Raw genomic sequence first — 16,721 nt, 5'->3', positions numbered from 1 at the left:
TACAACTGCAGATGCTGTGGATCAAAGAATACGTACACAATGCTGGAAGAACTCAGCAGGTCAGGCAGCATCCGTGAGAAAAGAGTAGCCAACGTTTTGGGCTGAGACCCTTCATCAGGAATGGGGGGGGGAAGAGAGGGCCGAAGCCCAGTAATAGAGATAGGGGAGGGGGTAGGGCCTAGAGGCGCCAGGTGGAAAACCAATCAGAGGAAAGATAAAGGGGGGAGGGGAGGGGATAAGCATGAAAGAACTGTAGAGATAAAGAAGCAGTAAGTTGAAAGGGGAGGGAGGCAGAGAGGGACTTGGGATAGGGGAAGGGGGAGGGAGAGGAAATTACTGGAAATTGGAGAATTCAATGTTCATACCACAAGGCTGGAGGCTACCCAGATGGTAGATGAGGTGTTGCTCCTCCAACCTGAGTTTGGCCTCATCATGGCAGTAGAGGAGGCCATGTATGGACATATCTAGATGGGAATGAGAGGCAGAGTTGAAGTGGGTGGCAACCGGGAGGTCCTGTCTATTGTGACGGACGAAGGTGCTCGACGAAGCGGTCCCCCAATCTGCATTGGGTCTCGCCGATGTAGAGGAGGCCGCACCGGGAGCACCAGATGCAATGGACGACTCCAGCAGACTCGCAGGTGAAGTGTTGTCTCACCTGGAAGGACTGTCTGGGGCCCGGAATGGTGGTAAGGGGAGGAGGTGTGGAGACAAGTGTAGCATTTGCGCTTGCAGGGATAAGTGCCAGGTGGGAGTTCTGTGGGGAGGGATGTGTGGAACAGGTAGTCGCGGAGGGAACGATCCCTGTGGAAAGCTGAGAGGGGTAGGGAGGGAAAGATGTGCTTGGTGGTGGGGTCCTGTTGAAGGTGGCGTGTAATTACACACTCCCTGCTTAGGCAACCTTCAAGCTGATGTTCAGAATTAATATGACATAAAATCACAGCATAAGAATAACATGCACAGTTTCATCAGTAATATTGCAGCAACTTTGGGAGGAGTACCAATTTGCAGCAGGAGCCCAAGATACAGACTTTCCTCCTGGTTTGTCTCTTGCAGTGTGTAAAAACTACAAATGAGAGAATAAAGAGAGGCTATTTACATGTAGGATCTTTTTCCATTTAATCATATCGTAACCATTCTTAATAGCTGTTCTCCCTGGCCTCTCAGAGAGCAAGTTATGGCACTGAGAAGGCCTTGTTTCTCAAGTGTTGACAAAATCCAGGTCATTACGTGTCACACCTTTTGACTCGGGTGGATGTAATTCCAAACCGAACAATTGTTTTCTTAGTTCATCTATCTTTTACCATTATTTGCCAGTTAATGAAATGTATTTTGACAGTATACAATCTCTTTTAGACCATAAGACATGGGAGCAGAATTAGGCCTTTCTTCTCCGTCAATTCATCGAGGTTGATTATTTATTCCTCTCAACCCCATTCTCCTGCCTTCTCCCCGTAACCTTTGACGATATTTGATGAATGATGTCCATTTACAGCATTCTGCTTGTATCTCTGGAAAATGTACTGCAAACTAGAAGTCTTGTGTGTTGTTTTTACCTACTGTGAGAGATTAACCAATGGGCACTTTTTACAGAGCTGCCTGTACTAAAGACCGCATCCCCTACTGCTGAGGAAGAGGAGAGTGTACTGTTCAACAAGTTAACCTACCTTGGAAGCACGAAGGTTACCTCTCCACGGAATGAAGGAGAGGCTCTTCGTGCTATGGCCAAACTGCGTTTCAGTTGTCAAGCTCCTATTCCAGTTACTTTGTACGTGCCTAATGTTGCTGATGGATCTTTAAGGTAGGTTCACTTTAAGTTCTAATTAATTTTTCTTGGTATCTTCAGATTTGTCACAGAACTAGTGCCAATTATATACAGCTGCAACAAAAAGTTTGTGAATCCTTTGCAATTACCTGGTTTTCTGCATTAATTACTCATAAAATGTGGTCTGAACTTCACCTGAGTCACAATAATAGACAGACACAATCTGCCTAAACTAATAGCATACAAGCAATTGTACTTTTCACGTCTTTATTGAATCATTTTTTCATCATTCACAGTCCAGGCTGGAGAAGTATGTAAATCCTTGTGTTTAATAACTGGTAGGACCTACTTTAGTACCAGTAACCTCCACCGAACATTTCCTATAGCTGCTGATCATACTTGCACAATGGTGAGAAGGAAGTTGACACGATTCCTCCATATAAAACTCATCAATATTTCTGGGATACCTTGCATGAACAGCTCTCTCCAGGACATGCTACAGCATCCCAATTGGGTTCAGTTCTGGACTCCGATTTGGCTATTTCAAAGAATGAATTTTCTTCTTTCTAAACCATTCTGTTGTTGATTTATTCTTGTGTTTCAGATTATTGTCTAGTTCCATCATCCAACTTCTATTAAGCTTCAGGCGAAGGACAACTACCCTGACATTGTCCTATAAAACGTCTTGATAAATATTGAATTCATTGTTCCCTTAACGATTGCGAACTGTCCTGGTCCTGAGGCAGCAAAGCAGGCCCAAACCATGATGCTCCTTCTACCGTGCTTCACAGTTGGGATGAGGTTTTGGTATTGGTGTGCAGTGTCCTTTTTCCTCCAAACATAGCAGTGTGCATTTCTGCCAAGAAGTTCAACTTTTATCTTATCTGTCCACAGAACAGCATCCAGGAGTGTTGTGGAACATCCAGGTTGCAAACTTGAGACATGCAGCATTGATTTTTTGGGAAAGCAGTGGTGTCTTGTTCAGTGTTTTACTTATAGCAGACTCTCCTGCTGAAGGATTTCGGCCTAAAATGTCGACTGTACTCTTTTCTAGATGCTGCATGGCCTGCTGAGTTCCTTCAGCATTTGTGTGTGTTGCTGGCTTTATCTATTATTGTGACGTATATGAAGTTCAGACCATATTTTATAAGTAATTAATGCAGAAAACCAGGTAATTGCAAAGGGTTCACAAGCTTTTTCTTGCAACTGTAAATAGATGAAATATTTATTGTTAAGTGAGTAAATAAATAGCAAAGATGCCTTTCAAGCCTTGATCCTGTTTTGAGTTTGAATGGTGTCTACTTTGGAAACAGTGCCCCTTTTGATTTTCAACATTGACAGCATCAAATGCTCCAGGTGGTTACTCAAGAGTAATTTCTTTTGCACAACATAACTAATCTCAGTTCTCAAAAAGGACTGCTCATTCAATCGCCACACGGAATCACTTTCTGCAGATTTGCAGTGCCCATAATTGTTGATAGTGGGGCTTTGTGAATCAGCAGTGGAAGGGAGATACAGTGGCATGCAAAAGTTTGGGCACCCCTGTCAAAATTTCTGTTACTGTGAATAGTTAAGTGAGTAGAAGATGAACTGATCTCCAAAAGTCAAAAAGTTAAAGATGAAACCAAAGTCTCAGACCTTAATTAGCTTGTTAGGGCTATGGCTTGTGCACAGTCATCGTTGGGAAAGATCCAGATGATGCAAATTTCAAAGCTGTATAAATCTCCTGACTCCTCAAACCTTGTCCTAACAATCAGCTGCTATGGGCTTCTCTAAGTAGCTGCCTAGCACTCTGAAAATTAAAATAAATGATGCCCACAAATCAGGAGAAGACTGTAAGAAGATAGCAAAGTGTTTTCAGGTAGCCGTTTCCTCAGTTCGTAATGTAATTAAGAAATGGCAGTTAACAGGAATGGTGGAGGTGAAGTTAAGATCTGGAAGACCAAGAAAACATTGCGAGAGAACTGCTGGTAGGATTGCTAGAAAAGCAAATGAAAACCCCTGTTTGACTGCAAAAGACCTTCAGGAAGATTTAGCAGACCCTGGAATGGTTGTGCACTGTTCTACTGTGCAGTGACACCTGCACAAATATGACCTTCATGGAAGAGTCATCAGAAGAAAACCTTTCCTGCATCCTCACCACAAAATTCAGCATCAGAAGTTTGCAAAGGAACATCTAAACAAGCCTGATGCATTTTGGAAACAAGTTCTGTGGACTGATGAAGTTAAAATAGAACTTTTTGGCCACAATGAGCAAAGGTATGTTTGGAGAAAAAAGGGTGCAGAATTTCATGAAAAGAACACCTCTCCAACTGTTAAGCGGGGGGGTGGGGTGGGGTGGGGTGGATTGATCATGCTTTGGGCTTGTGTTGCAGGCAGTGGCACGGGGAATATTTCACTGGTAGAGGGAAGAATGAGTTCAATTAAATACCAGCAAATTCTGGAAGCAAACATCACACCATCTGTTTAAAAAAAAGCTGAAGGCGAAAAGAGGATGGCTTCTACAACAGGATATTGATCCTAAACACACCTCAAAATCCACAATGGACTACCTCAAGAGGCGCAAGCTGAAGGTTTTGCCATGGCCCTCACAGTCCCCCAACCTAAACATCATCGAAAATTTGTGGATAGACCTCAAAAGAGCAGTGCATGCAAGATGGCCCAAGAATCTTACAGAACTAGAAACTAGAAAATCCCCCAAACAAGAATTGAAAGACTCTTAGCTGGCTACAGAAAGTGTTTACAAGCTGTGATACTTGCCAAAGGGGGTGTTACTAAGTACTGACCATGCAGCGTGCCCAAACTTTTGCTTCAGGCCCTTTTCCTTTTTTGTTATTTTGAAACTAAAAGATGGAAATAAAAAAGTAACCTTGCTTAAAATATTAAAGAAATGTGTCATCTTTAACTTTATGCCTTTTGGAAATCAGTTCATCTTTTACTCGCTTGGCTATTCACAATAACGGAAATTTTGATCGGGGTGCCCAAACTTTTGCATACCACTGTATTATTTGTTTTTGGGTCAGGCAGTGTCTGAGACAGAACAACATTTCCAGAGATGAAGCTGGTAATTAGTGTGTGGTCTTCTCCCTAGAATCCATTAAACAAGTGGAAATTATCTGAAGATGGCTTATTTATCAAAAACAGCAAACATAATTGCTATCCTTTCAGATGCCTTTCAATCCATTACGTTAGTGCTATTGTTGTGTCTGTTTGCGTAGAACATAGAAAATCTACAGGCTCTTTGGCCCATAATGTTGTGCTGATGATGTAGCCTACCCTAGAAGCTGCCTAGAATTTCCCTACTGCATAGCCCTCTATTTTTCTAAGCTCCATGTACCCATCTAAGAATCTCTTAAAAGTCCCTATTGTTTACCATTAGCATGCTCACTGATGCACATTTTAGGCCAGAGTAGGTACTAGGATAACTAACCATGACTACAGGATGGAATGTTTCCCAGAACAATCCCAAGAGATTGGCTAAATTTATTGTAGATTTCTGCAATAGCTAGAGTGATGACACATGAAAAGTGATTGTAGCAGTTGAAGACAGTCTTGGAAATTACTGTGTGTCTTCAGGCCATTCATCTTCATAATAATGATGACACTGATAAATCGATCCTGTTTCCCTTGTCTTGACGTAGGGTAACACTCAAGTTGAGCTGACATACTGTATGATATATATTATGTTGAAATGAAGAAATTTAAACTTAGTTCTTTCACTGTAATATTGCCAATATTTTTCAATTCTCTCATATAAATTTCTTGAGGGCTGCCGGACCAAGGCACACCAATGATGTGGCTACATGACGTTCTGCATTGTCACTGGAGTTTTGAGCTTCATCTGTAGCCACAACCACAATAAAGAAGTTGAACATTATCTACCTCCTTCATCAGTGTCAGCTAGATTTGAGTATAGTTGGAGTTTCTATTCAGAGGTCAAATGTATTTTCTATAATAGTTATTGCTTTCTTTAATTAGTGTTTCTTCAATTCATTCAAAGGACTTTGCAGGGAGAACCTGCATTTAGTTGCCCAATTGCCTTTGAGATTGTGGCAACATGGCCTGAAGATTAGGATACTGTGTTATTGAATGCTGATTTATTAAGGGATAAAGATGAAGCCAAGTAATTGTAAGCTAAACAACCTAACCTTGGGAAAATTATTGGTAACAATCTGGAGGCTTGTATTTATCACTATTTTGGGCTTAATCAAGAACAGTTAGCTTGGGACTTAACAAGTGAATCCTGTGAAGATTAGTTCATGTTGGCTGCCTGGTCCATGCTGGTCAAAACAGAGCTACCCAACTTGAACTCAATTTCCAGCATTAGGTCTATAACCTTGCAGGTCAGGGCTCCTTGTGTATCTACCTGTTTAAATATTATCAGAGCTTTTGGCTTCACTACCATTTTTGGTTTAGAACTTTGCAACCCTTGACAAGAAAATATTTCCTCATCTTCTCTTTAATCCTACTTATTATTGTAAATATATGCCCCTAGTTATTAACCCCTCTGCTACAGGACATAATTAATGTGCATAGGCCTCTCAAATTTATGTGCCTGAATTGTCATGGTACATGGGTTTTCTTATGTAGGGAATGGGTGTATGTTACCACTGTGAACAAGCGGGGCTGTCATTGCCAAACACTGGGAGTCCAGAAGGAACTTTTGTTGAGAAAGACCCATCTGTTGGATTGTAGCTTCTCATGTGACCAGTGAGGACAGAAAAATAGAAATAGAGCTATCAGTATTTGAACAGCATCTGAACTTCTGTTTGGCAGCAGATTCTGGAACACTGGGAACAGTTCTAGGGCAGGAATGAGTTGTTTAAGGTGAATGAGTTGCACCTTAACAGTAATTAAACCAATGTCCTATTGGGGAGGTGGAGTAGAGAAGGAGGCAGGGATGCATGACCATCCACTAATGGGGCTGGGAGATATTCAAACTAAGTTGCCAAGAAGAAGGCACTAGCAACCAGAGTTGCAAATAACATAAACAGAAAATTGCAAATGGCAGATAGCAGTGGAACAAGAAATACTACAGAGCAGCTAGTATCAGTGGAGAGAAATAGAGTCCATCAACCTGTGTGGCATATTTCCCAAGGAGACGTTGGATTGCTTAGAGGGAGAGAGTATTCAAAAGAAGTGAACGGGGGCAGTTAGGGCATTCTGCATGCCACGGTCCCTAAGGAGACATCAGATTGAGTAGCTGGAGAGAGCGTTTAAAAAAAAGTGAGTGGGGTAGTTGGAACATTTGGCATGCAACGGTTCCTGAGGAAATGTTGCATTGAGTAGCTAGAGAGAGAGTTTAAAAGAAGCAAACGGGAACATTTGGGACATTCTGCATGGCACAGTTCCTGAAAAGGCATTGGATTACAGAGTGGGAGAGAAAGTTTAAAAGCAGTGAGTGAGCACAGTCAGGATGTTCTGTGTACTGCAACTCCTCAGGAGTCATTGGATTGTGCATAATTACTCACTGGGCAATGACCAAAAAAAATGATAGGCTTAAGCGGAGTGGCCATAGTATGAATGGGCCAGTGTTAGAGTGGGGAATTCATGCTTTGATTCATAGAGGCTTCAGTGAGGAGAGATGAAGGCTGTAGGTAGATTTTTTTCATTTAATTTTTATTTCTTTCTGAACAGTTAGAACAGTAGGGATGCCAGTCAGGATAGTTGAATGCTCCTGTTGCAGAAATGTGGGAAATGTCTTCCAGTGTCTCTGACAACTACATCTGCAAGAAGTGCATCCAGCTGCAGCTTCTTTCAGACAGTGTTAAGGAATTGGAGCTAGAAGTGGATGAACTACGGATCTTCAGGAAGGTGAGGGGTTGAGCCACAGGCAATTCAGGGAGGTAGTTACACCCAAAATGCAGGACACAGGTAACTGAGTGACCATCAGGATGGCTAAGGGGATAGTCTGCCAGTGCAGATTACCCCTGTGGCCTTCCCCCTCAAGAATAGGTATTCCACTTTGGATAGCAGAGGAAAGCCACAGTGGTCAGGTTCTTGGCACTGAGCCTGGCATGGTGACTCAGAAGGGAAAGGGGAAGAAGAGGAGTGCAGTAGTGATGGGGAATTCCTTAGAACAGTGTGCTAGTGCTGCATTGGGGAGTGGGGGTGGAGGAGGGAGAGGTGGTGGAGGTTTAAACTGGAATTACAAGAGTTGCGCGAAAAGATGTTGGTAAACCTACATATGAAGTCAGAAATTGACAGGTTGAGCTTGATGGAACTAATGTTCTGAGTTTTGTTTATTTCAATGCAGAGTATTGCAGGAAAGCTGGATGTATTTAGAGTATGGATTAGCGTATGGAATCATGACATTGTGGCCTTTGGTGAGACTTGGTTGAAGGAGGGGCAGGACTGGCAGCTAAATGTTCCATGGTTTCTTTGTTTTAGACTTGATAGAGCTGGAGGGATTTAAGGGGGAGGAGTGGCATTACTAGAGTGGGAAAATGCCACAGCACTGCTCATGCAGGACAGACTGGAGAGCTAGTCTATTGAGGGTATATGGATGGAACTGAGGATAAGAAAAGGATAGCCATGATTATATTATAGTCCACCCAACAGTCTATGGGATTTGGAGGGGCAAATATGTAGAGAGATTTTGGTCTGTTGCAAGAAAAATAAGGTTAGGATAATAGGTGGTTTCAACTTTGTACATGTTCAGTGGGACTATAAATGGGCTGGGAGAGGTAGAGTTTGTCAAATGTGTTCATAAAATTTCCTTAATCAGTACTTACAGCCCAACTAGAAAGGGTGTGATGCTAGATCTCGTATTAGGGAGTGAGACAGGGCAGGTGATAGAAGTTTATGTAGTCACTTTGCATCCAGTGATCATAATGCCATTAGTTTCAAGATAATGATAAAGAAGGATAGAAGCATAGAAAACCTACAGCACAATACAGGCTCTTTGGCCCACAATGCTGTGCTGAACATGTACTTACTTTGGAAATTACCTAGAGTTACCCATAGCCCTCTATTTTTCTAAGCTCCATATACCTATCCAGGTGTCTCTTAAAAGACCCTATCATATCCGCCTCCACCACCATTGCCAGCAGCCCATTCCATGCGGTCTATCAGTTCACCTGTCATCCTCCGTCACTCCAAGGAGAAAAGGCCAAGTTCATTCAACCTATTCTAGTAAGACATGCTCCCCAATCCAGGCAACATCCTTGTAAATCTCCTTTGCACCCTTTCTAGAGTTACCACATCCTTCCTATAGTAAGGTGACCAAAACTGAGCACAGTACTCCAAGTGGGGTCTGACCAGGATAAGTCTGGTCTTCAGGTTAAGATTCTAAATTGGAGAAAGACAATTTTGATGGCACCTCAAAGTATTGGGCAAATGTGTATTTAGTAGTCGGAAGCCTTCAAAAGTGAAATTTTGAAAGTACAAAGTCCAAGTTACGAACGTCCAACTTATGAATGGCATACCATAAAGCCTATTATATTAAAAATTTGTTGGCTCGAGGAAGGAGAATGCCGTCCACCATTTTAACTCGGATCACGTTGTTGTTAACACTGTGTTGAGTGTGTAACTTTGTATTTGGCTTAAATTTTTCTTAGCAAGATTCACCCTGACTCCCCTTTTCCAGTCAGCACTGCCCCCACTTGTCCCATTTAACCTCTCTCATCCTGGGGGAGCTCAGGGCCCGCTGCCCATAGCTGCTGCTGAATCCGCAGTGTTTCTGTTCCGTTGATGGAAAACGATCACGATTGAAAATAAAGTGGAAATAAAGCGATTGGAAAGAGGTGAAACACCATCGGTCATTGGAAAAGTGTTAGGCTACAGTCGGTCAATGATCAGAACAATTTTAAAGGATAAAGTGAGAATAATGGAGCATGTGAAATGCCCTGCCCTGATGAAAGCTACAATTATTACTAAGTAACACAGTGGTTTAATTATTGAAATACATACATTTTCTTAAGTGCTTTATATGCATAGAAAGGTAAAATATATAATATATATATACACACACACTAAGACAAACGTTTGACTAACTGACACTAAATAATACCGGATGTACCTGTTCCAACTTACGTACAAATCCGACTTAAAGATGGACTTAGGAACAGAACTCATTTGTAACCCAGGGACTGACTGGACTTAAAGTACAAGGGGATACTTAAGAATGGAATCAGGAGGGCTAAAAGAAGGCATGATGTTGCTCTGGCAGATAAGGTGAAGGGGAATCCCCAGGGCTTTTACCATTACGTTAAAGTATTGCAAGGGACAAAAGTGGTCCTCTGGAAAATCAGAGTAGTCATTTCTGCATGGTGTCAAAAGAGAAGGGGTTGTCTCAAATGGATTTTTTGCGTCTGTATTTTCTTGGAAGACAGACACAGAGTCTATAGAAGTAAGGCAAAGCAGTAATGAGGCCATGGACTGTATATAGGATACAGAGGAGGTGTTTGAATTTTTGAAATTCTGATACTTACAAAGAACTAATTGCACACACACAACTTCTGAGCTAGAGGAGAGAAACAAAAGCATGTTTACTCATATAAGTTTTTCATGGACTAACAGTTCCAGTTTAATACACTTACCAACAACACTCCTGTCCAATTCTAAACACTAATCAAGGTGCAGGTTTAGCCATTCACTAAGGCAGTAAGAGTAACTTTCAAATACTTTTCCCAATAGCAGCCATTCCCCTTACAAGACAAACCACATTATTTATTCTCTGATGTTTATTTACAGGGTCAATGATGATGGTGTACTTAAATGCTAACTTGGCTTAGTTGCTAATGCTGGTGCACAAGTCAAATGAAGCAATCTTAGCTAATGCTACAGAGGAACCCTTTCTCTAAGCAAAAGTTAAAGCCCATTTTCCTATTCAGGTGGATCTGTTACTATTGCAAAAGGAACTAATAATTTATCAGAATCTGAACCAATATTTCTTGCTGCACTGTAGAGTGTAAAGTACCAACAGGTTTTGCAGTTGTTGGGTTTGGCTGTGCACAGTCTGCCCACCTAACAGTGATTGCACTTCAACAGCATTTTGATGCATTTCAAAAACAATCTGGTGATTTTTGAATATTAAAAATTCCTTATAACCATGTACAGTCAGCCCTCCTTATCCACGGTGGATTGGTTCCGGGACCCCCACAGATACCAAAAATCGCGGATTCTGAAGTCCCTTATTTAACCTGTCTCAGTGCGGTGGTCTTTAGGACCCAGAGGAACCCCAGACTTTATTTAACATGTCTCAGTGCAGTGGACATTAGGTCCTGGCACAGCTCGTGATCTTTCTGTTCACGAAAATAATCACGATCACGATTGAAAATAAGGTGGAAGTAATACAGCGATCAGAAAGAGGTGAAACACCATCGGTCATTAGAAAAGCGTTAGACTACTGTCAGTCAACGATCGGAACAATTTTAATTGAGCATGTGAAAGGCCCTGCCCCGATGAAAGCTACAATTATTACTAAGCAACACAGTAGTTTAATTATTGAAATACGTATGTTTCTTAAGTGTTTTATATGCATAGAAAGGTAAAATATGTACTATATACTAAGAAATACGTTTGATTAACTGACACTAAATAATACCAGATGTACCTGTTCCGACTTCAAATCCGACTTATAGATGGACTCAGGAATGGAACTCATTCATAACCCGGGGACTGCCTGTACTTTTAAGTCCATATAACCATATATAACCATATAACAATCACATCACGGAAACAGGCCATCTCGGCCCTTCTAGTCCGTGCCGAACGCGTACTCTCACCTAGTCCCACTGACCCGCACTCAGCCCATAACCCTCCATTCCTTTCCTGTCCATATACCTATCCAATTATTTTACTTTAAATGACAATACCGAACCTGCCTCTACCACTTCTACTGGAAGCTCGTTCCACACAGCTACCACTCTCTGAGTAAAGAAATTCCCCCTCGTGTTACCCTTAAACTTTTGCCCCCTAACTCTGAACTCATGTCCTCTTGTTTGAATCTCCCCTACTCTCAATGGAAAAAGCCTATCCATGTCAACTCTATCTATCCCCCTCATAATTTTAAGTACCTCTATCAAGTCCCCCCTCAACCTTCTACGCTGTAAAGAATAAAGACCTAACTTGTTCAATCTTTCCCTGTAACTTAGGTGCTGAAACCCAGGTAACATTCTAGTAAATCTTCTCTGTACTCTCTCTATTTTGTTGACATCTTTCCTGTAATTTGATGACCAGAACTGTACACAATACTCCAAATTCGGCCTTACCAATGCCTTGTACAATTTTAAATTTTTCAATGGGCTTTAACTTCTGCTTAGAGAAAGGGCTCCATTTGAAAGTAAAATGCACCTTTAAAGTTTCCTCTGTAGCATTAGCTAAGATTGCTTCATTTGACTTGTGCACCAGCATTAGCAACTGAGCCAAGTTAGCATTTAAGTACACCATCATCATTGACCCTGTAAATAAACATCAGAGAACAAATAATGCGGTTTGTCTTGTAAGGGGAATGGCTGCTATTGGGAAAAGTGTTTGAAAGTTACTCTTACTGCCTTAGTGAATAGCTAAACCTGCACCCTGATTAGTGTTTAGAATTGGACAGGAGTGTTGTTGGTAAGTGTATTAAACTGGAACTGTTAGTCTGTGAGAAACTTAAATGAGTAAACAATGTTTTTGTTTCTCTCCTATAGTTCAGAAGTTGTGTGTGTGCAATTAATTCTTTGTAAGTATCAGAATTTCCTGTGCTGCATTGTAGAGAAATTGTACATCTCTAATCTGTAAATCTGATGTAATTTCTTCTCTTGTTCCTCTTTACCCTTCCTGACCTGTTCACCCCTGCTGGCTCTTCCACCAACTCTTCTCTCCTCTTCTTTGCTTTAGCCCTCATCACGCACAACCCCTCAATCAAGACTTCACCTTCTCTTTCCTCCCTCATTCTGAAACCAAAAACCATCAGTCAAAGCAGTGACAGCAGGGTAGCAGAGCAGTGAGCACAACACTACAGCACCAGCTGTAAAACTGTGGTTCAAATCTTACCATTGCCTGTAAGGAATTTGTATGTTCTTTCCATAACCACACGAGTTTCCTCTGGGTGCTCCAGGTTTCTCCCACATTCCAAAGACATAGAACATAGTATAGTATAGTACAGTACAGTACATTACAGGCCCTTCAGCCCACAATGTTGTGCCGACCCTCAAACCCTGCCTCCCATATAACACCCCCCACCTTAAATTCCTCCATATACCTGTCTAGTAGTCCCTTAAACTTCACTAGTGTATCTGCCTCCACCATTGACTTAGGCAGTGCATTCCACGCACCAAACACTCTCTGAGTGAAAAGCCTTCCTCGAATATCCCCCTTGAACTTCCCTCCCCTTACATTAAAGCCATGTCCTCTTGTACTGGGCAGTGGTGCCCTGGGGAAGAGGCGCTGGCTGTCCACTCTGTCTATTCCTCTTAATATCTTGTACACCTCTATCATGTCTCCTCTTATCCTCCTTCTCTCCAAAGAATAAAGCCCTAGCTCCCTTAATCTCTGATCATAATGCATACTCTTTAAACCAGGCAGCATCCTGGTAAATCTCCTGTGTACCTTTTCCAATGCTTCCACATCCTTCCTATAGTGAAGTGACCAGAACTGGACACAGTACTCCAAGTGTGGCCTAACTAGAGCCTTATAGAGCTGCATCATTACATCGCGTCTCTTAAACTCTATCCCTCAACTTATGAAAGCTAACACCCCATAAGCTTTCTTAACTACCCTATCTACCTGTGAGGCATCTTTTAGGGATCTGTGGACATGTACCCCCCAGATCCCTCTGCTCCTCCACACTCCCAAGTATCCTGCCATTTACTTTGTACTCTGCCTTGGAGTTTGTCCTTCTAAAGTGTACCACCTCACACTTCTCCGGGTTGAACTCCATCTGCCACTTCTCAGCCCACTTCTGCATCCTATCAATGTCTCTCTGCAATCTTCGACAATCCTCTACACTATCTACAACACCACCAACCTTTGCGTTGTCTGCAAACTTGCCAACCCACCCTTCTACCCCCACATCCAGGTCGTTAATAAAAATCACGAAAAGTAGAGGTCCCAGAACAGATCCTTGTGGGACACCACAAGACACAGCCCTCCAATCTGAATGTACTCCCTCCACCATGACCATCTGCCTTCTGCAGGCAAGCCAATTCTGAATCCATCTGGCCAAACTTCCCTGGATCCCATGCCTTCTGACTTTCTGAATAAGCCTACTGTGTGGAACCTTGTCAAATGCCATACTAAAATCCATGTAAATCACATTCACTGCACCACCCTCATTTATAAGCCTGGTCACCTCCTCAAAGAACTCTATCAGGCTTGTTAGACACGATCTGCCCTTCACAAAGCCATGCTGACTGTCCTTGATCAGACCATGATTCTCTAAATGCCCATAGATCCTATCTCTAAGAATCTTTTCCAACAGTTTTCCCTCCACAGACGTAAGGCTCACTGGTCTATAATTACCTAGACTATCCCTACTACCTTTTTTGAACAAGGGGACAACATTCGCCTCTCTCCAATCCTCCGGTACCATTCCCGTGGATAACGAGGACGTTAAGATCCTAGCCAGAGGCTCAGCAATCTCTTCCCTTGCCTCGTGGAGCAGCCTGGGGAATATTCCGTCAGGCCCCGGGGACTTAACCGTCCTAATGTATTTTAACAAGTCTAACACCTCCTCTCCCTTAATATCAACATGCTCCAGAACATTAACCTCACTCAAATTGTCCTCACCGTCATCAAGTTCCCTCTCATTGGTGAATACCGAAGAGAAGTATTCATTGAGGACCTCGCTAACTTCCACAGCCTCCAGGCACATCTTCCCACTTTTATCTCTAATCGGTCCTACCTTTACTCCTGTCATCCTTTTGTTCTTCACATAATTGAAGAATGCCTTGGGGTTTTCCTTTACCCTACTCGCCAAGGCCTTCTCATGTCCCCTTCTTGATCTTCTCAGCCCCTTCTTAAGCTCCTTTCTTGCTACCCTATATTTCTCAATAGACCCATCTGATCCTTGCTTCCTAAACCTCATGTATGCTGCCTTCTTCCACCTGACTAGATTTTCCACCTCACTTGTCACGTATGGTTCCTTCACTCTACCATTCTCTATCTTTCTCACTGGGACAAATTTATCCCTAACATCCTGCAAGAGATCCTTAAACATCGACCACATGTCCATAGTACATTTCCCTGCAAAAACTTCATCCCAATTCACACCCTCAAGTTCTAGCCTTATAGCCTCATAATTTCCCCTTCCCCAATTAAAAATTTTCCTGTCCTCTCTGATTCTATCCTTTTCCATGATAATGCTAAAGGTCAGGGAGCGGTGATCACTGTACCCCAGATACTCTCATAGACTGACAGATCTATGACCTGACCCGGTTTGTTACCTAATACTAGATCTAGTATGGCATTGCCCCTAATTGGCCTGTCAACATACTGTGACAGGAATCCATCCTGGACACACTTAACCAACTCTGCCCCATCTAAACCCTTGGAACAAATCAAGTGCCAATCAATATTAGGGAAGTTAAAGTCACCCATGATAACAACCCTGTTATTTTTGCACCTTTCCAAAATCTGCCTCCCAATCTGCTCGGTATCTACCAGGGGGCCTATAGAATACCCCCAGTAGAGTAACTGCTCCCTTCCTGTTCCTGACTTCCACCCATACTGACTCAAAAGAGGATCCTGCTATATTTCCCATCCTTTCTGTAGCTATAATATTATCCCTGACCAGTAATGCCACCTCTCCTCCCCTTTTTACCCCCTCTCTATCCCTTTTAAAGCACTGAAATCCAGGAATATTGAGAATCCATTCCTGCCCTGGTGCCAACCAAGTCTCTGTAATGGCCACTACATCATAATTCCATGTATGTATCCAAGCTCTCAGTTCATCACCTTTGTTCCTGATGCTTCTTGCATTGAAGTACGCCCACTTTAGCCCTTCTACCTTACTACTTTTACACCCTTTATTCTGCTTCTCTTTCCTCAAAGCCTCTCTATATGTTAGATCTTGCTTTACTCCATGCACTTCTTTCACTGCTCTATCGCTCCGGGTCCCATCCCCCTTGCAAATTAGTTTAAACCCTCCCGAACCATGCTAGCAAACCTACCTGCAAGGATATTGCTCCCCCTCGAGTTCAGGTGCAAACCATCCAGTTAATAACTCCAGTTAATTCTACCTTGGATTTCTACTTTTAAACTTCCTGAACTTCTGAAGCTCCGACAACAGAATCTCAGCCTTTCCCTCAGGATGTCATGGGTTCTTACTTGGAGCCACTGCTCCTGACTCTTCCTTTCTCCCTGCTGAATATTCTGCACCCTGACTATGATGTGCTTTATTTGCTCACTGGGGAAATAGTCTGCTCCTGACTGCTAAATTCTTAAAACCTTTCACTGTTCCTTCCTGTGCCAATAGGCACAACCCCCACCCTTTGCCAAGCTACTTCAGTCTCTGATATTGAATATTATAGAACAGTACAGCATAGTACAGACCCTCCAGCTCAAAATGTTGTGCCAGGTTTCTAACCTCTCAAAGTATCAATCTAATGCTCCCCCTCCCCATTTTTATTTCACCTATGTGCCTATCTAAGAGTTTCTTCAATGTCCCTAATGTATCTGCCTTTACTACCACTCCTGGCAGTGCATTCCAAGCACCCACCAGTCTGTAAAAATAAACCTGCCTTTGACATCCCCCTTACGCTTTCCTCCAATCGCCTTAAAACTGCACTCTCTTATATTAGTCATTTTCACTTTGGTGAAAAAGGTGCTTACTTTCCACTCTGTCAGTGCCTTTTATCATCTTATACACCTCTATCTCATCCTTTTCACTTCAGAGAGAAATGCTCTAACTCACTCAACTTTTCTTCGTATGACATGCTGTCCTAATATGGCAGCATCCTAATAGATCTCTATAGGGTCTCTAAAACTTCTACATCCTTCCTATAATGAGGCAATCAGAATTGAGCACAATACT

At 42.4% G+C, this 16,721-nt stretch overlaps 1 protein-coding gene across 4 annotated transcripts in view; it reads left to right on the top strand.

Annotated features, from left to right (window-relative positions):
* The window catches only part of rabgap1l (RAB GTPase activating protein 1-like), a 587,017-nt gene that overhangs the window by 39,663 nt on the left and 530,633 nt on the right, over positions 1-16,721 (top strand). For all 4 annotated transcript variants that reach the window (XM_073063719.1, XM_073063720.1, XM_073063721.1 and 1 more), the window contains exon 4: positions 1,591-1,798. In XM_073063719.1, coding sequence (XP_072919820.1) covers positions 1,591-1,798 — 208 coding nt within the window. The remainder of the gene's footprint in view (positions 1-1,590; positions 1,799-16,721) is intronic.

This window comes from Hemitrygon akajei, chromosome 12, assembly GCF_048418815.1.
Source record: "Hemitrygon akajei chromosome 12, sHemAka1.3, whole genome shotgun sequence".
Classification (NCBI taxonomy): Eukaryota; Metazoa; Chordata; class Chondrichthyes; order Myliobatiformes; family Dasyatidae; genus Hemitrygon; species Hemitrygon akajei.
Note: the sequence above shows the minus strand (reverse complement) of the source record. Positions and strands in the feature narration are given on the sequence as shown.